At 31.0% G+C, this 25,593-nt stretch overlaps 1 protein-coding gene across 4 annotated transcripts in view; it reads left to right on the top strand.

Annotated features, from left to right (window-relative positions):
* LOC128157662 (pleckstrin homology domain-containing family G member 7-like) overlaps positions 1-23,541 on the top strand; it is a 29,021-nt gene extending 5,480 nt beyond the window's left edge. The window contains exons 1-17 of one of the 4 annotated variants that reach the window (XM_052820234.1): positions 1,296-2,120; positions 10,804-10,920; positions 13,620-13,693; positions 16,646-16,803; positions 16,935-16,981; positions 17,127-17,225; positions 19,074-19,226; positions 19,381-19,476; positions 19,860-19,961; positions 20,098-20,214; positions 20,303-20,477; positions 20,706-20,821; positions 21,173-21,266; positions 21,401-21,480; positions 21,667-21,778; positions 22,330-22,427; positions 22,969-23,541. In XM_052820234.1, coding sequence (XP_052676194.1) covers positions 2,019-2,120; positions 10,804-10,920; positions 13,620-13,693; positions 16,646-16,803; positions 16,935-16,981; positions 17,127-17,225; positions 19,074-19,226; positions 19,381-19,476; positions 19,860-19,961; positions 20,098-20,214; positions 20,303-20,477; positions 20,706-20,821; positions 21,173-21,266; positions 21,401-21,480; positions 21,667-21,778; positions 22,330-22,427; positions 22,969-23,166 — 1,938 coding nt within the window. In that variant the 5' untranslated portion in view covers positions 1,296-2,018 and the 3' untranslated portion in view covers positions 23,167-23,541. Of the gene's footprint in view, positions 1-1,295; positions 2,121-10,803; positions 11,048-13,619; positions 13,694-16,645; positions 16,804-16,931; positions 16,982-17,126; positions 17,226-19,073; positions 19,227-19,380; positions 19,477-19,859; positions 19,962-20,097; positions 20,215-20,302; positions 20,478-20,705; positions 20,822-21,172; positions 21,267-21,400; positions 21,481-21,666; positions 21,779-22,329; positions 22,428-22,968 lie in introns of those variants that run through there. The other 3 variants (XM_052820232.1, XM_052820233.1, XM_052820235.1) reach the window with 3 other exon arrangements.
* Positions 23,542-25,593: the final 2,052 nt, after the last annotated feature.

Raw genomic sequence — 25,593 nt, 5'->3', positions numbered from 1 at the left:
CTCGTTTTATTTTTACCCTCCTCACACTCGTAATCAACAGGCGAATTTATCACTAAGCGAATTCCAATGTCTCATATTATCTCTCTTTAAACACAGCTGTGTCTTGGCAAATTCTAAAGCGATTGAAGCCATTTGCAAGTGTAGAAGGGCAAAATCTACACGGGGCGAAAATAACCCACAGTACACATTAGTGACTTATAAAAAGGGATCTATACAGGACAAAAGTCAAAACAGTAAAGGCCATAAGAAAAAAACCGGTGCTATACATGATTTGAGAAAAATTATTTAAATAATCCTCAGAATACTGTGTCATTAATGTACGCAACAGAGTAACATGCAGCAGCTCAAGTGTCTCTACTTGAAAGCGAGTTATATATCTATTATGCAGCATCTCAAGAAGAGTGATATTGAAAGTCGAATAATGTTTGCTAATTGGAGGAATAAAAAATTATTCGCTGAGATAATAACAAGATCGTTTAAAAACTTCTTTAAACCAATCATACACATTGTATGTATTAATGGATTAATTGCATAGTGTATTAAACATACGATGTTTTTAAAATTTGAGATAAATACACACTGGAACTGTTCAATGATTCTACCATAACTATTTGTATGATTATCTGCATTCAAAATTTTGTAGAATTATGAAACACATTTACCTTTGAATGCAATGTAAATAAAACAACATTTAAAAATGTCAGTTGTACTTATAAGGACCCTGCCCCAGGTGTTTTACATAAAATCACCGTGTATGTTATATCAGTGAAACATTTACCTAATTAGTGGTTAGGCTACATGTATCAAATAGTAACAGCTATATGTATTTTGATGCGTTTAATTTCTGGGTATTCCATGAATTCATACATATAGATTGCGATATACTCGTGATGTATTTGTAAGCATTTAAGATTGTTACAAAAGTTATTTCTATTATCATTGTTTACCTTTTTTGATATTCTGAAGAAGCATAAATATCAATAAAAATTTAATAAGATAAATAAAAAGACAAGCTATTATTGAAGGTGAATAGTGTGTTTAAATTCATAAATCACAAACTGTTGCAGTAAAGAGAAGTGGTTATAATAATGGTAAGTGAAGAACCTTATCAAAAATGATCTCTGAATTGTGCCGTTCCATTGACTATAAACAATGCACTGCACAAACAAAATGAGGTCGCCTGATTGAGACCTAGCTATCATTTATCAAGCTTCGTCGTAATTGCCCGCATTAAACCATATAGATTGAATTCAGAGTGTGGTTATTATTTCTAAAAGCACCAAGCATCTACGAGAAGCCATGGTGCACAGCCCATCATAAATAAGCAATGATGTGTAACGTTGCTCCATTAAGGGAAATGGAAGAATAGGGTAGTGTCTTTTAACGATTGAACGTTAGACGTTCGTAACTGTGAAAAATTGTGGCGGTCCCTTCACATAATGGGGACAATCTAATCAAGTGTAACTTAAAACAAGAAAATAAGGTGCGGTTACCGACGCAATGTAAATGACAATTTACGCGTTATTCTCTTTCTCACGAAACATCAGGATTGGATACGGAATAAAGTGTCATTGAAACCTTATTCAACTGGCGTATATTTCGGAGATGCGATAGACTAACCCTACATGAAAGAAAACTTCTGATTAGTTCGCAAAAAGACATCATCGGATTTGATAAGGAGGAAAAAACAGACAAAAAAATGGTCACTGGATATTTGGTCCGTTTGGCTCCAAAGTTCCATCTAATCAATTAGGGAGGTATTTGATGGAGAAGAAGAAGAGAAATTATATTGGACCTTGACACGGCGAGAGTATGAAATTGGATTAAGCGGTTTCCGTGCATGTCGACGAAACACCTCAATCTTATTCGATTAAAGTCATAGCTGGTTACAAGCAGATCGAGGTTAGCATCGCAGAGAAGACATTTCTTTGGCAAGGTTCTGTGGATACACTTTGTTATAAGCAAAGGGTGCTGAAAGATAGGTATCTCCTGCGTACCGGCAATTTGAATCATCCCTGATGAGTACTTTAATAAGACTTAGAAAGAAGAAAGACGAATTTTCAGGACAAGGAGTTAATCAACACGAAGAGTCGGAAGAGTTATGTTCTGACGATGGAAAGGTAAGACTCTTGTTAGGACAGACAATATTAATATTGACTATAATCCGTACCTAACGTGCTTTTTTTTTATTATTATAATACGTTGTTTACAAATAAATCTTCAGAATTCTATATTTTTAGATGGTTATCTATAAGAATATCGATCATAAAGGTTGTAACATTTTTTTTGGAAAGAAAATATCAAAAAGACATTCTATAGTTAACATTTTTAATGTTAATACTGTTACCTCTGTTGGCTACCAGATGCTTCCTGTGTTTGTGTACAATTTGTTTTGTTCAATATATTTGACACCTTCTTTAAGAAAATGAATCCAGACGCTATATAAACATAATTGCATTGTTTACATACATGGTAGTAATGCATTCGTTGGAATACTGCATCCGACAAAAACACCTTTGTATTTAGTTTTGTTTAAATATAATTGTAATTGTTTAGCACTCAAACAGCAACGTAAATGTTTGGTGGCAATCGGTTTTTAACAAGTTAACCATGATTTGATTTAGGTTATTTTTTAATCTATATATTCAAACCCGAATATATTTATAATATTTTACTATGTTCTTGAATTGGCGGAAACTAAATTGGTTCCAAAAAATCAGTGGAATACAATACGATACAGTATGTTTATCACGCTTTTAAAAGATTAAAGAACACAATAAACTGCTTTGGCATCGCTTAAAAATGTAAGATATATTTCATAGTTTGAGTTAAAACAAATAAATAAATAGAACAATCTTTGTTTTTTGTTTTTATTAAATATATTACCTTTGGTGTGGACTTAGTAATTAAGAACCAATAAACATTTTTATGACTTTACAGTTTTTATAATACAGGCAGCAACAGCCGTTTAAAAAGAGATTAATCCCTATTTTGGGAAACTTCATCCGTCAAATTATTGATTGAATGTAGTACAATATTGCACTACATTAATGCTATTTAAATTATTCCAATTCAAAAGTGGCTAATAATCCATTAAATCAAAATGCAAAATTTTCCGTCCAATTAAGCCATTCAATGATATATTGCAGAACAAAATGATCGCTGAAAGCAAGGTCGTTTGTTATCATCTAATGATCTAGAATTTCATTGTTTGAATATAACAAATCAAAATATATGACGACAGATTTAAAGTTCTGTATTGAAGGGAACTGCTAAATACTGCATTTTTCTGAGTGTCAAGAGTGGTAAAATATGAACCAAATCGCAAAGCAAATGGAAATTGACAAAGTCATTAATATTTTATATAGGATTATTATCGACACTATTGTTAATCAGATAATTAAGAGGGGGGGGGGGGAGGGCATTCAGGTGCATTATGTGTAGTTTTTGTAACACATAGGTTGGATTATCTATATCATGCAAAGCTTTCTAGAACAAGCATTCTGGGAGTATTAAAAAAGCAATATACATGTATGTACCCTACTGGCTTTGTTTTGAGAAATTCGATGAAAGATTTTTTTCAAATAAACTAGATTAGAAAGAAAACGAGTTGTTTAGAATCAATTTATTCATCTTTCAAACTTCATCTGTAATTTTGCAATATCTGTACAGAAGTTTCACTACTATTTTCCAAACCGTAGCGAAAAAAATCCTACTTCAAAACCAAAATGGGACACTATGGAACCTATAGCGAAAGAGACAATATCACCCTCCGGTATTGCAAGTAGGGGACTGATAAAATCAAACGGATGTAGTTTTGTATTTCAATGATGTATATGTTTGTACCCCAGCCATGTTTTGAACTTAAAGGGGCATGGTCACGATTTTGATCAATAAATATTTTTCCGATTTTAATGTTTACAATCCTTCAGTGAGGCATTATTAATAGGCAACCAAAATTTGAGTGTCATTTGTTGAGTGATAAGCGAGTTATAGAGCTTACAATTCTCTGCCATGTAAACAAAGCTTTTGTTTAAAATTTAAATGTTGAAGTGAATTTTTAATTCTAGACCTAAAATGAATGTGTTAAACGTTAGAAACTGTTTATCTATGCTTAAAAAAATAAGAAGATAAAAAAATAAATCAGCTTGAAAAGGGGTTTCTATTGGTACATTGAACCTATGTAAAAAAAAAAAAAACAACAACCAGGGCACGAGCCTTGTTTACATGACAGAGATTTGTGAGCTCTGTATCTTGCTTAAAACTTAAAGATTGACTCTCAATTTTCATTTGATCTTTAGATATGCATTTCTAAAGCATTGTAAATAATAAAAACAGAAAAATAGAATTTGACAAAAATCGTGACCATGCCACTTTAAGATCATATAACCCATTTTCCTAGTAGTTCTCACCTATCGCGAACCCCTCGCCGTAGCACAAAAAAACCACTTGAATACGGACATAATCTAAACACCTGTTACACACTTCATGGTTTTTGAAGTAATGAATATAAGTAAAATAAGTTTAAACTTTAGATTGTAAAAATATACATTGCATTAGAATATAATATAATATAATATAATAAAGTACAGGTATTACAATAACTCCCAAACGAAACTCTGAAAACTGACGGTTGAAGCTACGATATAGGGAACTGTCGTCGTGTTATGTGTCTTATGTCTTCACTATGGGATGTCAATTGTTCATTTTAGGGTTGTATCAATCTTTGAGTTTTATGATATGCATATCCATATGCTCTGTTTATTGAAAAAAAAAATAAACCGTGCAGCGATAATCAAAATCATGTTCCGTGAAAAAGCATATTAATTTGGTCGTCATACCCTAAGGGGTTTTTGGTTTTAAAATTTGAAATCTATTTAATGGAAAATTATAGGAAATTTTATAGATATTGTTAAGATGATTATCCAAATTATTGGTTAAAATGTAATAATGTCTTTTAAAAAAACAAAATTAAAATCTTATAATAGAAACGATTTAAATGTTACAATAAATTACAATTTGTGATGTTTATGGTTCAATTTGTTACATCGTATTTTCATGTCTTGCAGTGTTAGAGTCCTGTTGTTTTTGTTTTTTTACTCTTAAGTTTTTTTTTAAAACAGAAAACAATGTGGTTCAATTGACATAGTTTATGCAAACGAATATATGTCAAAAATATTTGATACCTAATAGCATTTAATATTTTGGGTATTCGATTTTATTAAAAAAAATTCTGTTGGCTTAATGTTTAAATCCAAGAATTGCTGCATACGTTCTTAATTGTCAAACATTTATTGTACATGCATTTTCTGTACAAAATGTTAAGAAGAGTGATACATGGATACGGTAACATTTAGAGCGGATTCATAATAAAATTTTCCAAAGATGTGCTAATCTGTAGATATTTTTTTTCTCCAAAACTGCAACTGTAAATAGACCTTCAAATATATTTGAGCAACATGTATTTTAAAACTGAATTCGATGATTCAATTTTAATTGTTTACTGGGTTATCGTATTGGTTGTCAAATTAACACATGTACAGGAATGGAATTTTTCATTTAATATTTAGTTTTTATAAGTAATTACATCTCTTATGAATTCATTAACATTATGAAGTTAGGCATTACAATATTTCGTTTTATCTTTAGCTTACAATCTTTTATGCTGAGTAAAACAATGCAATAATGTATAACAATGCGAATTCAATTACAGTTTATCCATTACATTGCAACTGTAAGCTCATTAAAAACTCCGAAATTTCCCACTTCAAGTATTGGAATTCACGCAACAAGGCCGTTATCATGAATGAATATAGATAGAAGATTCCCTTTTCTTCACACGTAAACAAAATCCAGACAAATGTGTGTTCGCTCAACTTCTTTACAACAGATTTCTTTTGTCACGAATATTTGATAATGCTATAATTGTTTATTTAGTACGTAGTATTTGACGTTTTAAATATACATGGACGCTTAACAATATGACAAGATCAACCAGCGGTTGGATTATATAACATGTACGCCAGAAGAGCACAAGGAATGGTAAAAACTATATGTCAATGAACAAAGCAAATTTTCCGACCTTTCCTGTAGATGTACTTATTCAATATTTATCCGTTTAGCACCGATCAACTTGGAAAGTATTAAGGAAACCATTAAAACTCTCACGGACAGTCTATATCCATTTGACTGCTTTATGTGTTTCTGAACGTCTAGGAAAGAAATCGATTGAAGACGAAAGTTATGTTCTCTCTAGAGACTTCTTTTTTCCATTTTCACTTTAGATCTTTTTGAGGTATCATGACCGATGTGATAAACAATCTTGTGAGCAGATATGTCCTCTAGATACAAAAAGAGAAAAAATGGAAAGTGGTTTTTCTACCTGCATTAAATTTCCTCTTTCAGGGTACTACACATCATATATATAACAGTTATCTGCACAACCGGTTAATTGCTTTTATACTGTCACTAAGACTCAGTTACCTAGGTTATAATAACTGTAAACATTGCTATGTGAAGCAAGACTTCAATTTATGCACAATTGAATAGGTTTCAAAGTTAAACCATTTAATTAGAGCATTGGAAATGACGGATATTGAAACATATAATGAAAATAAGGAGTTGAGAATGGCAATTGATTATTTGCAATTGACGTAAACGAACAACTTTTACATATTATGCGTTAACAAATAAGATGGATTAATATGCAGGTGGACTTTTCACGTGTCTAAATTACAGCTTAAATATCCAAAAATACCATACTTCATACGAAGTACAAAATACATTAAATGTAAGTACGTCATATGAACCAAGGGAATTTTTTTCTTGTTTAATCATCCCATATGTCAATAAGAGACAAGATAAACACTTTTTAGTGTTTATTTTGGCTTAATTAACAGAGAAAAATATTGTATTCAAATGATAAGTAAGGAATTACCAAATCTATGACAAATATAGAACGGACAAACAAGACAATTTTTGTTATTCGTTAAGAACTGTAAGAAAAGATAGACCTTTAAAACTCTTTAAAACTAAACTTGTACTCATATACCCATAAGTATGCAAATCTGGATAGTTTCATAGTTTTGTTTATAAAAAGGAAGAGTTCCTTACTCTATAACTTGTTTCTACATGAACTTAACCAAGATATCCTATTGACGCAAACGTCAAATGGGCCGCAAAAAATATAACTGTTGTATGAATCATCATTCGTTGTTTGCATAAAAACACACCACATAGAAGAAAATAATCTAAACAGAGTTTGTTTTACTAATTTTTATGGTAAATTTTAATGTATTTTCTGCAACATATTTTGAAGTTTAACATTTAATTATTATTATTAAGAATAAACGTTTCTAACAGTAATTGTATGATCATTGCTATAGTATGAAGTAATGGAGAACATTAAAGTTATTAGTAAGATACAGGGCTCACAATACTCTGTCATGTAAACAAGGCTCGTGCCCTGTTTTAGTTTACATAAGTTCAATATACCAGTAAAAAATCTTTTTCAAACTGTTTTGTCTATCTTCTTATTTATTTTAAGCATAAACAAACAGTTCCTAACGTTTAACACGTTATTTTTGGTCTAAAACTGTAATTTTCACTTCAACATTCAAACTGTGATACTTTAAATTCTGAGTTTACAGTGGCACACACAGACATTTTTATCACAAAAGCAAAGTTGTTGCCCTTAGATCGATATTTTTATGGTTTAATACAATTGTACAATCATTTGCTCATGTAACATACATGTACATATTAAGTGGGTTTTTTTTAGTACAAAGGTCGATCCTATTCTCTACATCTTGTCAATGAAAATACAGACTGAGACTTTAAGTAACCTGCTGGCGAGGTTATCTAAGTAACGTAAATCATGATTCTCTATTCTTTAATTATGAAGTGGAATCCGAAATTTTGGAAAAACAGAATAAAACAAACACGTTTATTTTCATCTTTCTTCATCTCTTGAATCTTGTTTTTGAGCAACATCTACTATCGATCAGTTACTAGTTATTTTGCACAATCATGTAAGTATTAAAATTCCCTTCTACATAAATCCTAAGCAATGCTGAAACAGTGCGACCGTCAACGCCTTTGGACGCTCTTTTTATCGTAATAACCTAATTTAGCAATATCCACGTAAAAAATACACCCACAATAAAGTAAAGTCCAAATATACGATAGCTGATAAAAGTATAGTGTTTATTAATAATAACTTATACTATTAATAATAACTTATAACTATTGATAAACAAATATAAGGGCGTTGTCATGATTTTGATCAAACATTATTTTCCCGATTTTAATGTTTATAGTGTTGCAGTAAGATATTTTAAATAGACATCCAAAATTTGAATGCCATTTGTTGAGTTAAAAGCGAGTTACAGAGCTTACTATTTTTTACTATGTAATCAATTGAAAGCTTTTGTTTACATTTTGAATGTTGGAGTGAAAATTACATTTTTAGACCTAATATAAATGTGTTAAACGTTAGGAACTATTTGTCTATGCTTAAAATAAATAAAAAGATAGAACATCTAGCTTGAAAACGATTTTTACTGGTATATTGAACTTATGTAAACAAAAACAGGGCACGAGCCTTGTTTACATGACAGAGTATTGTGAGCCCTGTATCTTACTTATAACTCTACGACTGACTCTCAAATTTTATATGATCATTAGAAATGCATTCTTAAAGCATTGTAACGAATAAAAACAAAACAATAGAAATTGACCAAAATCGTGACCATTCCCCTTTAAAGGATATAATGATATTTTTAAAGTGGTTGGAATGGCTAATATGATGCAGCAAGTCAAGGAATAGCTACAAACTATATTCTAACTTATTGAATACCAATTAGGTTGATATATTTCTTTTGACATTTCAACATTAAAGTCGTCAAACGACATTATGTTAGGTAATTTTGAGGCTAATTAAGTACTAAAAAGAACAACTGCAACAATTTTATTTGACTCTATTACGTTAAAAGCATGATAAATTTGGAAAATTAGCATGTGTTTCCAAGCTAGTAAAGTAATTAATGAGATTTATGACGGCGGAAAATGAAAATCTCAGAGAAAATTACTTATCGATCACTGTCCTACGAAAGAAAAGAAGAATATAGAAACTCTATATTTTGTCCATTGTAAACTCAGTTTGGTTTTTGATAGACGTATATTATAACATATTCGTTTTGTTCATTTTTAAGCTATTTATTCTTTATTTGCACGGTAATGGAAGTGCGATATTATGAAAAAAGTACAAAATGATTTCTTAATATCCTGATAACACAAAATGCATGCATTTGTTTATATTAAGCATTGAAGAGGAGAAAATGATCACGCATTGTAGCAGCAGTTTAGAACATACAGCTCAAAGTCTTTTTTAAAGTTCTTTAAGGTACCTTACTACACCTGGACTTAAACACTACGTCATAAGACGGCGATTTAAACGTTTTGTCAAACTGTTTATATATATATATATATATATATATATATATATATATATATATATATATATATATATATCGCTCGGTTACGTTGTATAACGTCGTAGCTCAGTGGTTAAAGTATTGGGCTTCTGAACCGCAGATCATGAGTTGGAGCTTTTGTTCATGTTTACGGAATTAAATTTTCAAAAATGTAATTTTTCATCCAAAATTGCACATTTTTTTTTGCCTATTGGACTGAAAAACCTCTTATCCATCATGATATCTATCTTTATCAAGTAATTTTCTGCTGATTTGAGAAAATATTTCAAGGTGTAATGAGCCACCTTAAGTTTTACATTGTTTTAGAGCTGGTCAGTTATATAACTTCAATGTTAAATGGATGAGTTTTTTTTAATTCAAATTTGATTGTTGGATCTGTATAATTGTCATATCATGATCGTAAATTTATATTTTGATGATAATTGTGTCATTTGGGCAACCTTTTATTTACAAAACTATCTAATTGATAATACTATGGGTTTTTATAAATTGATGATCAATTATTTAAATTTGTTTTAAAAAATCATGCTGATGTAGCCATCAAAGTGAGGAAATGGCGATCCTTTTCGATGATGACTTTAACTTATATACAATATTAGCAAACAATTTTTTAATATCTAAGCCTCATACAAAGACTTATAGATATATCAGCAAAAATTAGCTCCCCATATCCCTTAGTCAGATGTAGTTTGTCACGTTGTATTCGTACCTTTCTTCCACGGCTATGTAATTGGATGTAAGCCGACAAGGCTGTCTGAAATACCCCTAGGGAACCACAAATTACGGTATAATTATATTATCACATCTCTTTCTTTACCGAAGAATTTTCAAAGATAGTCGACTTGGCATCGATAATGTTCGATAACATTGTGACTTAAACTTTATGAATATTTTATCTGATTCTTACAACGCACACAACGACAGTCTTATTTAAGCGTTTGAGCAATGACACAAAAGAAATTATATTTGTTTCAGATTTTTTTTCATTAAACGTTGGATCTTATTAAGTCTTTTATAAAGAGAAGATATCAAATTATTGTATTGATATGAAGGTTTGCAATGATAGAGTTAAAATACCAAAATCAACTGGTGAATTATTCATGGCAATACAATACATAGAACGCTGAATCAGAAACTCAGCTGCACGTATCCTATCATTGTAAAGCCTGGTAATTGTGAGCTAGTTTCTTATCTGAAATCGAATATTGGGTGAATATAATTGTGTATACCATTGACCTGGAAACTGTAAAAGTCAATGTCTATATGACGCCTATATCTGTACTTGGAATTCTTGTACTTTTCGCTTCAGCTGGAACACCGACTTAGTTCATCGAGCCTGACCTCGGCTTCCTCTGACAGCGACCCGGAGTCTCCCTCCCCAACACAGCTTCGGCGGGAAAGACGGCCGGCCATTTACGACGCACAGGTTAGAATGATCTTGATGTTCTTAAATGTTACTGAGACTGCTGGCGTAAAAGGTTTTTTAAGACAACTGTCGTGAAAGTTTTTTTTTTGGAAAAGTACGAGGAGGGAAAGAGGTGGACTAAAATCGGGTAAGGACTAATATTTCCTGTCTTTTAATGTTGTGAAATCTAGAACAATTTTGACACAACCATTGTAAGAAAAAAAGATTGTCACAGCTTTTCACAGCTTTTTACAAGAAATGTGCTCATCATCTTTCTTAAGACACAGATGCTTTTTAATGCTAAAACAAAACAAATAAATACCTGGTTTTTGTTATAATTGATTTCTTTTAAGAGTATGAATTATCGATTCAGTATCGTGAGCTATGAATATTGAAGAAGCAGTTTTACTTTTTAGCAAATCAAGGTAATAAATAATCTTCAAAAACATATTCACTTCAGCAATTAGTACGATTTGTGTATCGATGTTCAGTAGTTCAACTCAATCAAACTTCATATAAACTCTTCACTTATTAGTTTGTTAATATCATCTAATGGAACAAGGGCTCAACGCCTCCAATATTAAAGGAGACTGGATGGTCAACAAATTAGCCTTAAGATCAAACGTAAACTTTTGAATATGATCGTTTTGGCCTTACATTTTTTTATGTAAAGAAAAAATCTAAGTATTTTAGCTTTAACATTTGAACAGTTCCCTTATCTTCATACAAAGCTCTTTGTTTGAAGGAGATCAATATAGCTTTAAAATGACCACGACCGTCCAGCGTTCTTAAAGACAATTAGTCTCATGTCGTGTGGTTTTTTTTGAAAGACCGATGTCTTCTGTAAGTGTGTTTAATGATAATCATTTGGCAAAATGTAAGAAAGTCCCGAGAGATGGAACATCGACCGCTAATGATTACATTGTTTTCAAGACATTGTCTTCGAAGATTGATATAAGACTTGCTTCATGAACGAAGACGGGATCCGTCTGACAATCTGTATGCTTACAAATTACAAATCTGGCATTTGTAGGCAGAGAATATAAATGCCATATACGCAAAAAGATGTAATAGGATTAACTCAAGGATTTTCCCTCAGAGGTCTATGCATAGAATCTCACTATTTTATGGTTTCTTAGAAAGCAGTCAATATACTGAATAACGTTTGGAAGAATGCAAAAATAATATTCGAAGATATGATATGTGCATACTACATTTTGTCGTATGGTTTATAATCCACTTTTAAAGCGGTTATTAGTTCGAAGAAGACATTGTTTTACAGGTAATAAAAATTGGTTTCTTGGATCAGTTAAAAACACTTATACATTTCAATTGATAATTTAAAAAAAAAAATTATTTCTATTACCTTGTAGATTTGTTAAACAATAATTTAAGATTGGTTTAACAAATTCTTTTTTATCAACTCGAATGATTTATGTTGCCATTTTTTTAGGCAAGATAGTCAGACAATCGATTATTTTTGGATTTTTACCTTGCCGTTGGAAACATCAATCGTCGGTGTTGTCTCCGATTGCGTAGGAAGATTCGTGAGGAGTTCTTGAAAATGTGACGTGGGGATTTCTCTCTGTTAAATGGAATCGGAGGTCTCATAATAAAAGATATACGATATTCTAGGTTTAGGATCTAAAAATATACATTTCCGATATCATTGAAAAACAATTATTGGTGAAAACCAAGATATTAATAACTTTTTTATACGTATTTTATACATGTTATAAAAATGACTGCAATAAAAACGATACGCAATTACACAAATCGCAATTTTATTATAGTTACTGAATATATTTTTAATTACATATGTGTATTAATTTAGGGTTGTTGTATGTCACCTTGGGTTTAAAACAAAAGACATTTTAAAGAGATCTATTGGATTCAAAGTTCTGTTTAACCCAAACTTTCAAATAATTCTTTTGATTGATTTGGCTGCAGATGTATTACTTTTGTTGGTAGATTACAAAATATTGATGTCTCTTTCTAATAAAAAGTTTATAAGGCAGGCGTGTTGTGCTCTTACAAAGATATAAGGTCGGTGCACCCTAACAAAAAGAGGTGTAAAACGTTGCTTAGGACGTGGTGATATGAGTAACGGTTTTGTTATTTCTCATAGGTCACATTTATTGTCTATTTCATTCCAACGGGAGCTATCAAATCAAATTGGATATTTTCACCATGGACCACAGTGCAAGAGATCAATAAGATCTTTTGAACAGTTGATGTTTTTATATTTTATATTCAGCTTTTGGGGGTATTATATGGGTCAGAATAAATAGGTTAGCATTTTATCGTTATAGATCATCGCACTATTTTTTTATTATTTTGAAAAAATTCTCTTAATAGTAAAGGTTATTTTTAAGGGCAGAACCGTTAACAAACTTGTTTTGCAAGATATATAATTATGATAATAGATGACTATTCCTTTTTTAACAGTTTTACAATAGTAGACTAAAAAGTAATCTTATAATATTATAGATTACTTAATTTATCTATGTAAAAAAAGAAATGCATGAAACGCCTGTTAAAAACAGTTTTTAAAATGTCCAATCCAATACAATCACAAGTAAGTTCTTTCTATAACGGTAAATAAGATTAACTATCGATACATTTTGGCTGAACAGTGCGTGCTTTGTAAGTAATAAAGATGAATTTAAATCCAATATAATTATTGCCACAAGATCGATAGACTTGTTGTTTTCGCTCAGAATGTGGGCAACCTGAGATGCCAGTCTCCAGACCTGACGCCTTCCAATTCTTTTGAAGAACCAGATCTGCTTAAGTAAGTTCATTTTCTACATACAATAAATATAAGATGGAAATTTGATTAATTGTAATAATTATCTAATATCAAAGGCAAATATATTACTTTTATACTTTAAAAAAGTATGTTACCACCAGAGTTCATTGATATCCTTAATTAATATTAAGTGTCGAACATTTAAGAAAATAAATGTTCTCTTTAAAAAAATATAAATATATGTCGATTGTTTAATTTTCAGACGCTGAAGTCATGGTCTGATTTTTATATAAGTCATTGTATTATAAATTGTAGATACATACATGTATGTACTTAAATCAAGTTGTGGAAAGAACTCGTATACAGGTGAACTTTCTTTAATGACATATTTTTACAACCAGCTCAAGATATTTTAATTAGACGAGTATAAATATTATTTCCTTTAAATTGTAGTTTCCAGACAAGGAACTGCTTGTCTTATTTTTTATCAGACCAAGTTTAATGTATTTATACATTTAGGTGTCAAACATTTTCTTCATTTTAAGGTCCAGTTAATTTTAGTTTACGCCATTTTCTTAACCAAGAAAACTATCCCTGTCAAAGATAAATTGTCAATTATGTATGTATGCCATGCTACATTTCCCCTCCGTCGATGGTTAAAACTAACCTAATGACGTCATTGCAAATCCTTGTATCCGATTTCCTAATGATATACTGTAAGTCGCCTATTGATCCAACTCCGTTTAACTTATGATTGTATTATCTGATCACGGATCTATGCAGCTGCCACAAAAAGATGAATAATTCAGTTTTCTAAGATTTGTTACTAAACATGTATCAAAAGTTTTCCTTAGTATGTCAAATCAAGCTACATGTATAATACTTTTGACTGTACCCATTTATTGCAATTAAGAATGTTTTAATTTTGGCTCAATAAAGATTCAAATAATTACTTCATTATAACAGTCTTTAGAAACATTCTATTAATTTTGTTACAAACTTGCCTTTGTTTTAGCGATGCATCAATTATTTAATTAGTATATAAATGTTATTTAAAAATAGTCTATTCTATTGAGTATCGTGTGAATTATATTTTTTTCCGTTCTGGAGAAGCATTACAATTATCGTTCACAAATAATCAATGCCAAGTTAAAAAGATAACTTTGTTTTTATAAAGAAATTAAACAATATTTAATTGAAAACGTAGAGCTTGAGTGTGTTTTAAAATTAGTGATTTATGGTATTCGTTTTCGACCTAGATCCTAAATCATAACCAACCGATATTTGGGATTCAGTGTAAGATTTAAAAAAGAATATTGTTTTTCGATGACATTCGTATTTGCTTTATTTGATATCTCGAAAAAAAAATTGACTTTGAAATTTGAAAGATTATTCGTGATTTCATTCAGTTCTTTATAAAAGCAAAACATAAAACATTCGTTTTCTTGAACAGATGCAACTTGCGCATATATATATATATATATATATATATATATATATATATATATATATATATATATATATATTCAGTAGTATATTCTCACTAAATAACTCTTTATAGACGAATAGTCAATAATTGTAATATTAGCTCGTCCGAAAAATATTGACCGGTCAACATTTTTTGATTTTGACTGGCTAGGAATAATATCTAGAGAACACTCCCTCTATTTCAAAAAACGCCTCTGGTTTGTTGATTCGTAAACGATGACGTAAATAACTCTTCGCGACTCCAAAACAAGGTGACGTCATAATAGACAGTCAGCCAAGGAAAGTAAACAACGGACGCGCAATGCAACGGTTTGCTGTCATAACGGATATAAGGATTTGCGAATTACTCTGAAGTAAAATCAGGTAGAACATCTCTATGTTAATTCTTAAGGTCGGCGGAATATCACCAGTGACCGTTTGATGTTAAGGATATTTTGGAAATGAACTTTGCACAAAATTGAATTGATTTCGGAAAAGAGTCTTGTTAGCAAAATATATATATTTATTGATTTGTTCTATTCCAAACAATGGCGATAATGATAAGATATGAAGCACTACTTATCTGCAGGTAGGCCATGATTACAGGTTATTGGTTCAAATTTGATTATTTAGGCATAAACAAGAAATATTTATGAAATCTTATTTGGATATCAAAAAGCCTGCCACTACTGGAACACCTTATGGTAATGGATCACCTTAAAAAAAATGAAAATAAATCCATTACGTCTACACATAATTAAATTTTCAAAGCATAATTAATGTTTTTAAACATTTGATTGCACTGAGGATTAAACTAAATGATCTTGCGATGCATGTCTTAATGGAAAATTCACATATTTTATTTTTTCATTGAAATATGCCAGTATTTGAAATAAAAGGGGCTGCCTTTAAATTGTGAAGGAGGTAAATGGTTTTTAGATTCCTAGAGTCAATAAAAATGTGTTGTCACCTACTTGTGACAAAAAGAACAATTTAGATTAATTTTTTAGCATCTGGATCATATATCGCACTTTACAACATCTAGGAAATCATGAACTCTTTGACCGAGCAATTTCTATCCGTGCACCGATCAATTCCTTTGACCGATAAAAAAACCATCCAAATAATAATATCAATTACCACATTTTTAGCAAATTAATTGAAAGGAAAAAACAACATGCTTACTAAGCATGCAATAATATGATCTATTTTCACCCAAATATGTTATTTTGTCGCATGGAAAGGATCGACCGTTTTAGCTTGCTGTATCAAGATCGTCCACAAAATATCAGCTTTTCTCTCTCGGTATACTGCAACGAGGCAGATGCATTTTAAAATTGTTCAAGAAAGAAAAAGAAAGGAATGATTTATTTATTCACTACTTTGCTGCAAAGAGAAAGATCTGTGAGGTTCTTCTTCACTTTTTTTTCTTGGTAACCATGGTATCAAAGTGACAACGACCCATTTCCCCGGTATGTCAAAGCGCAGCTGGTTGACAGAGTGCCATTCAAACCTGTTTTCTTTTAGGGGAATGATAGCTCTGAAACGCCGTGATTCTGTCGATCTGGAAACCACTACTTACCAAGTGGACAGAGCTTTGAGGGATCGGAGAAAGAAACTTGTCAAAAGAAACACAATCGCCGATTTTTACAAACATGATGTAAACTCGGACTCCGGAACAAATGGTGAGTGAAAGTTATTTTGTAAATGGTTTTAACCTTGTCTGAAAGTTAGCTTTATCTGACTTTAAAGTATATACTAGCATTTTTGAAAATATTGTACTGGGTTAAAAAGTTTCAAATATATTTTTCAGCAGAGTATAGAAGAGGAAAACAGACATTTCCTTTTTCGTTTAACAAACTTGTGAGTAAAACCTTTCTCAGTTAGATGAGCATACGTCTTGTTATATCGACAAGTATAAATTTAAACATGCCCGGTATTCAATAATGGATATACATATATTTTAAACTTCATAATTATTTATGACTACTTTATTATTCTATATCAGATTCGAACTCGAAGCAAGGATGAAATCACTAAACTAAGCGAAGCCCTAGCTACTCTCACACCATCAAAGTTCTCAGACAACGATCTATCAGGATATAAGGTATTGTATTATTTTAGAGCTGGGGTATCATGAATAAATTATTTCAAAGGGAAAGTTATAGCTTTCCCTTTAGATTAACCATTTTACAATATGAAGTGTTCAAAATGTTTGATTTGAGCAAGAAATTTTTTAAACCTGGTTTATTCAGTGGTTTCTTTCATTGCTTTAAGTAGTAGATGCAACCATTAAATACATTAAAAACTTAAGTGTTTGTAATGTTTTACTTTAACAATAAAAGATCAGGCACCCTAAACACTGTTTTTGGGTCATCAAACAAAACTTATTAAAAGAGATCTCGGGGAAAGGTTATTTGTTGGTTTTAATGCTTTGCATTTACACAAAATTCTAATAAACGTTTTTTCTTGTAAGCAAAAATCGTACAGTTCATACTATGTAATCACGTTTTCACCTCTCACACACTCACTCTTTCATCCTAGATATTTTTTGTCATTCTTTGTTATTTGAAAACCTACTTTTGAGAATGTGTTTTGTCTTACTTTTCTTTTAAAACAAAATCAATGCCTGCTTAGTTATCTAAAAGACAGACCTTTTAATCTGTTACATGTATATCGCTCTTCATTAGATTAAATCATATGGAAAGTTGGCATAACTCTTAAATGAAAACTCGTTTGACGGAAAGACAAGAATACAGGCGGTTAATTTTAGTTCTTTAATTTGAGAAGATTTCGCCAACACGTATGGATCGAACATTAATTTTGCGGTTAATTTTAGTTCTAGTGGATCTAACAGTCAGAATTCTTTACGTCATGATAACATGTTATGCACCCTTTAATGACTGGAATGGCGACAAAACTTTGAAATGTAAATCAAAAAATTGAATTGTTCAGCATACAGTCTTTTAGCTTGCTAAAAGCTTGTCTCTGTTTTAGGTATCATTTTGGATGGTTGTTTAAATGAAGGATCATGAGATGAAACAGAAAGAAAATATTTTAGACACAAGTAGCACATGATAAAAATATTGACAACAATATGCGTCAGAATAACTAATGCAATAAAATACGAAAACCAAAGATTCAACCATCGTAAAGGCACAAAGCATTAAAATGAAATGTTTTACTACTAGTAATTTTTAAAATCTTCTATATTTTTACAGTGTATCATTAATAACTTTAAAAACTTATTTTGCTTATTAAATAGCGCAACTCATGGTCCCAAACTGTATTTTTCCCAAGTTTGACACAAATGTCGTTGATTAATCAACTATACCACTTTATGTAAGAAGTACATGTATAAGACATTAATAATAAAATTTGCTGTACTTTTTGTTTTTACATTCAACCATTTTTTACAGATTTACACACTGGTTATTTGTTGTAGTGAAATATGCCACATTCTATAAATAAAATGGTATTATTAGCATCGATATTCTATGCATTCCTTTTCTAGTTCATGTTTGATTTCGTGAAAACTTTAAATAAAGTAAAATTTTCTTATAAAGTTCTAAGGGCATAGATATTAGTTCTTTCAAACCAATCTCTCTTATATTCATAAAAGATGGCTTTAGAATTTTAAATAAGTTTATTCAATCATGGAAATTATGGATAGTGTATCAGATTTCTTAGTTTTCATCAGAAAGTGTTTTTTTTTTATTTCGAGTCATATACACTACGCAAAAGAATGTTTCAAATGTAAAAGAGTATATATAGTTTTTTAACTTTGTGGCTTTATTTGATTAAATTCGTTGGAAATGTGTATTATTCTCGTTCATGGTTTTTGAAATATAATCATTGTTTTTATTGTTAAAACAATTGAATTTGATCAATATGGATGTGAGTATCTTTGACATTGAATTCGATAATAAAGAATAATTATCCTTATATATTGTAGTCATTCCATTGGTCTGACCTTATCGCCAGAACAGAGAATGACGAAAAACCCCTTAAACTTCCAGACACAGAGAGGAAAAGACGGGAGGCTATCTGGGAACTATTCACCAGTGAATGCGTTTTTCTTATAGACCACTTGATGGTCTTGAAACATGTAAGTTTTGTCGTTCCTATGATGAGAAAAACTAACTGCAACTAAGACATATGAAATATTTGTTATCAAAACTTTGCCTAAGATAAATCAAAATGATACTGCTTTGATCAGAGTCATTTATTTTCTTTGAGGTTTCAATGATTGTTTTTTCTAGTGCTTTATGGAACCTTTGAAGAGGCTACAAGTTGACGGGTATTTGATGTTTGCAGAGCCAAACGAAATTTTCAGTAATCTGGATGAGTTGTGTTATGTAAGAATAGTAAAAGTAACTGCTGTCTATGTTCATATATAATTAGATGCTGGTTCAGTTTGTCCTTTTTGATAATTGTAGGTTTTAAAGAGTTTTAATTAAAAAATTCATATGACTTAAAGGCTATAAACAGAAATATTGTTGAGTTTCCCAAAATACAACTAAACCTAATCATACATTCATTTACAAAACTATTTTTTTTAAAAAATAAGATATATTAATTTTAAAATAAACACTCACGGTCTTGCTATAAGCACTGACGCACATTTTCTTGTTTACATAGGTAAGCTATACTATTTTTTTTAAAATAAGATATATTAATCTTAAAATAAACACTCACGGTCTTGCTATAAGCACTGACGCACATTTTCTTGTTTACATAGGTAAGCTATACATTCTGTAAAGAACTATTAACGGTTTTACTAAAGAACATGAAATCCGAGGAAATCTGGCCGGCGTCGTCACTGATAGAGGCGTTAGATAAGGTAACGTACTTAATACAATGCATTGAAAGTACTTATGCAGTCTAGTTAATAATGATATATTTAAAGCAGTACATAGCAGGTGTTTTGAAATTCATGAAAGGTATATTATTAAAAATTGATTACTTTATACTTTTAGTTTTCTAAACTGTCGGATGATGGGAATGTCTACCACACATATTGCATATCTTACTCCAAATGTCTGGAATATGTGGAGAAACTCAGAAAAAACGAGAACTTTGTTGAGTTTGAAAAGGTAAGGTACATATATACAGTAAAGATTTACGCATTTTCTCTATCTTTTTATCTTTATTTTCCATTTTATATTTTTCTTAATATTTTAGTGGTGCTCCCAAGATCCTCGATGTCGGAGATTGCAGTTAAATGATTTCTTAGTCGCGCCCATGCAACACTGTACAAAACTTCCTTTGTTGCTTGCAAACATTCGCAAATATACATCCTCAGATTATGACAAAAACATATTGGCTTTGACAATAGGAAAAGTCGAAATTTCATTGCGTAAGTTACATGTCACTTGTTGGTTCATGTCAAATACGGTCATGTTCTTTATGGATAAAACAAACAAGACAAAGTATGTATTTATATTTAAACATACCAGTATTTGGGTTTCAAAAAATGCTAAGACTTGAACAGTTTTAAAACCTGCATTGAAATAATATGACAATTTTCCGAACTCAATAACAATTTATAGGTCCATGCGAAAATATTATTTGTTGTTCATTGCAGAGTGTCTAGATGATAAAATGAGAAGAGAGAGGAATACAAAGCGATTACAAGAACTGCAGCAACAGATTATCTGGCCAACAGTCACTGATCTCGACCCAAGGACGTACATTCCAGAGGTGTGGCCTTAATGTCTGTCGGTTAATTTGTATATAAACATGTGATAGAAATAATGACATGATAAATAGTAAATTGCCTCTATAAATGTAACATTTGTATTTACGTAATTATGATAGTTATTGTTTGTTTGACATTCCACTGGTATTTGTTTCTTGTCATTCGAAGTTCTGGGTTGAGTATTAGAAATAAGTTAATCTCCTTTTTTCTATCGAAAAAGTATCAATTGCAAGTAAAAAAACGTGCAGTTAACGTTTAATCTAATTGCCTATCAATAAAAGATACAATGTACAACTTGCAATTAGTGAATTGTATTATTCCTGTTTTATTCTCTGATAATTGTATTTTGACAGTGCTTACGTGCATCTTTTTTGTATCAACCTTGCTCCTCGCTCCTCTCTTGTCCTCATCGGCTCCTCTTACACGAAGGACCACTTACTCTAGTCCGTACGTAATGCATGTGGCAAATCGTACATATGTATTTCATATTCCACCTATAGTGAAACCCCCTGTATTAATACGTTTTTTCCTTTTACTGATGCCCATGATATGAATATATTTGATGTTTTTCTATATTTCAGAAACAACGAAAAACATTGATGTTTACCTGTTTTTATTTGATGATATGATTCTTATTACCAAAACAAAGCGAGGGCGAAAGGTGAGTAATTGGTGTCCACTTACATCAGAGCAGATCTTACTCATGAAACCTTTAGACACCTTTAGACATTGATGGTTTGTATGAAATAGCTAAAATACGATGGAACATTCCCAACCTCCCGAAATACGTATCTTTTTTATTAATGGGATAAAAGTTCTGATCTTTCTATGAATGACCACATTTTAGAAGCCGTCCGATCTGGGACAATTGGATTGCCGATGTTTCTATGTTGTATACAGGCAGCCTATAGAACTCCACCATCTGAAGGTCCACGATGTTGACACCTACGATACGTCAGGTATGATATCGAACTATATGACATTGATTAATGCTTAAGCATCAAGTCCATGATGTTAGATATAAGTCATGTATGATATAAAGCCTAATATCCTAATACAGCTTATATGTACAGTTGAAGTTCGATATCTCGAACACTGATATCTCGAAGGCAATGGATATATGTCGAAGTGATTTGTAAGTCCCAACCACTTATTTTTTAAGTATTTTACCCTCGATATCTTGAATATTTGGATATCTCAAAGTTTTGAAACAGTCCCATGTAGTTCGATTTAACGAAGTCTGACTGTATAATATTGCTATGGATCTTTGATTTATTTGATATCTAAGTTTACAATGTTAAAAACATGTGATAAGTCATGCATTATATCAATTCCTTGACGTTAAAACATATACTTTATATGTTATGTTGTATTTAATTATGAGTTTCAAATTCAACAAATTTATTTTAATTTTGAACAAGCAATTGTTTAAATAAAAGTTGCAATGGCAGGATACTCTGTGCGTAAATCTGAACAATTTTGATTGCATTTCCGATTGTATAACATTTAGGTGGTAACATAAAGAACGCTTTGGTTTTGGTGCAAGTGACGTCATTCCAACAAGTGATAGGACTATACACTCTTCAGTGTCAGTCGGAATTTACGAAAGTAAGTCATGGCAGGCGTTCTTAATCCAGCTATTTCCATATCGATGTTTGTGGAACGGGTTTTATTTTGTTTAAATCGATGAAAGGAAATGTCAGAATACCAGAAACGGGGGCGGAAAAATTGACAATGTATCAATGTTTATGTTACGTACTTTTGACTGAAACTTCCTCATGCCAAGTTCCATTTGCGAGTTTAATTGTACTCAACACTACAAAGTCCAAATATTATTTAAAAATGTCCTCTCTTTCTTTACATTTTCTGGTCGTTTTGTTTGTTCAAGGGCGAAACTATCAAATGGCAGCGAAGTAAAGGAATTAATGACAAACATACTCTTACACAAAATTATATTTTTCCCCTTTCCAAACAAAAATTTAGCTGAGATCATATTAAACCCTATGATTATCTAAAATAAAAGCAAAATTATTTCTGTAAAAATGCTAGTATACAATATATATTGATAATTTTGAATTTATAAGCAATCGTTAGCTGTTGACAAACGATGTTAATATTGGTCTCTATTTTTCCTCTCATCGTTCACAAGGATATGTGGATCTCAAAGCTGACTGACGGCATGTCAAAATGCCACTTAGTGAGAACTGATCCGTGTCTCAGCAACGCAGCGCCGGAAACGTTTCCTGTGAAAGAACAGTCCCCCAAAACGAGGCGAAGGATACGCATGCTCAAGAATAACAAAAAGAAGTCGATGTCTATGGACACTCTGTTCACATGTAGTGAATGAATGATGCTAATTATTCCATTTATGGAAGTTCAGGTAGATTGTGTTCATTATCAATCTCCGTCAATAATACTCGGTGAAAGTATAATAAAATTAAGGTGGAATAACACACCTGGAAAAGGTCACTCAAATTAACAGTGCATCATTTGATTATGAAAGATATAATGATGAATAAATTGTTAAACTGTACATATGTCAAATAAGCGAAAAATTTGCAGTTTTGGGATTAAATATGAATATCTAAAAAAAATACAATTCAGTAAGTAACAGCAAAAGCCCCTGCAGGATTCGAACTCGGGATGTACGGCTCACAAGCCCGACACTTTATCTGATCGGCTATAGAGTAAGTTATATGTTGCTGTCGATAAAATCCATTTAGGCCAGCATTTTTTTATTTTTAGGTTTACAAACCCGCCGCTCGGTTTTCTGAGTTTTTAGAAAAAAAATAAAATTACAAAAAAGATCTTTTTTTTCTCCCCGACAGCAAATTTTTTCTAGTAGGAAAAGTGTATCGTCATTGTTATCACAGAGGCATAAAGTCTGCTCTTTTTGTGTCCTGATAGCCTAAAAATTTCTTACGCATCTTTTTCTCGTGCTACATTCTTCAGAGAAGCTTCTACAAACACTCTGCTGTAAGTTTCATACTTTGAAGTTTTACCGACAGTGTTGACCAGTGGCTAGACGAGATAGTCACACCTCACTGAACATGGCTTCGATAGTTACCTGTGCAGCTGTTTTCAAGTACATTACTGTAAAATGATTCCCTTTCTTTTTGTGTTGAATTGGCATATGTATTCATTGGCTTTTTTAAAAATTTATTTTACAGAGAGAGAGAGAGAGAGATGTATTAGAGATATTCTACAGTAACTATTCTCATGAACACATTTTAAAGTGACCTGCCTAGTGAATTTAAAAAAAATCATATTATTGTTTGTGCATTTTCCGTTATTTTCAATTAAAATTTACCATTACATAATTAATTGTATAGTTGTACTTTGTACATAGAAATTCAACAGGATAAAATACATGCACACATATAGTTGCAGTGATTTTATAGAGTCTGTTCACATTCACAATGTTATGTTTTCGTAAACACCAAAACCAATATTGTAAAAAAAAAATGTGAGAGATCAATGAAGTTGAATATTTTTTAGCTGCAGAAAACATGAAAGTAATAAATATTTTGTATATTATATAAATAGTGCCTGTTAGGGAGGGTAACAGTTGAAATTGACACCCCGAGAAAACCATTGTCAACCGACGCGAAGCGGAGGTTGACAATGGTTTTCGAGGGGTGTCAATTTCAACTGTTATCCTCCCAAACAGGCACTATTTATTTTGTTATACTGAATGTCTTTTTTAAAATTTTTAAGAAAATTTTACTGCTTTTATATAGGAATAACGTGAATTCTACAGCAAACCGTACGCGCATAATTTTCGCGCATGTAACATTTTTTAATGTTACCCGTTGCCAAGTGCGTTGCTAACGCTGAGGGTAATAGTAAATATTATTAACTGCGTCTTAACCAATCAGATTTCAGTATCTAACATGAAAGTATAACAATAATAATTAAATACTAGTATCATACAGGAGAAAACATTATTACTTTATGTACATAAAATTTAGGTTGTTTTTTTTAAATGAAATGTTGACATGTCCGACAATAGTTTGACTGGTAACTTTGAATCTTGGGCTAGTAACTTTGTGGCCAAATTTTGTAATTGCACACCCCTGACATTGCTATATGTACATGTAATATCAAAGCTGTATGTCTAATATTCTATTGTACTATTTCAGAGATATGTTACACAGATGACATACTTTTCACATGCTACACTTGATGCAGTTACACGCCTCTATCATGAAGTTGTCATTCATTATATTAATATTAGAATAAAGATGATGTTATAAAAGTTTTTTTTTCTCCTACAGAACTTTACAATTTTGTGGTTCGTGAACCTAAAAGTAAAAAAATTTTAGGTCAAAAGAGATTTTTTTTTTTTTATTTCCTCCTCCTACGGAACTTTATCATTTTGTGGTTCGTAAACCTAAAAATAAAAAAATGCTGGCCTTAATAAAACAAAATGTCGTTTCGATCAGAGGTTAGACATTTTGTGACGATGTGTTATTCCACCTTATAAAGAGCAATTTTTCGAATTAAACCTTTTTTTTATTATTTTTTTTTTTTTACAATTTTTTTTTTACTAAAACATGAAATTAATGTTTTTGGATTTATCATTCATGGTTTTATTTTGAATTCCGATACAATTTTAATTTTTTTTTTAAGGATTTTATTTTTTTGTAAAGATTACGTGCTATTTTTATTTATTTTTCAGCCGTTACATAGTTTGAACAATTTGATGCTCGTTTGTCATTTAGTTTTTTTTTCACAAATCTTTATAAATGTGCGATATTTTTATATTGACTCT

The sequence above is a fragment of the Crassostrea angulata genome, chromosome 8 (assembly GCF_025612915.1).
Source record: "Crassostrea angulata isolate pt1a10 chromosome 8, ASM2561291v2, whole genome shotgun sequence".
In the NCBI taxonomy this organism is placed as follows: domain Eukaryota; kingdom Metazoa; phylum Mollusca; class Bivalvia; order Ostreida; family Ostreidae; genus Magallana; species Magallana angulata.
Note: the sequence above shows the minus strand (reverse complement) of the source record. Positions and strands in the feature narration are given on the sequence as shown.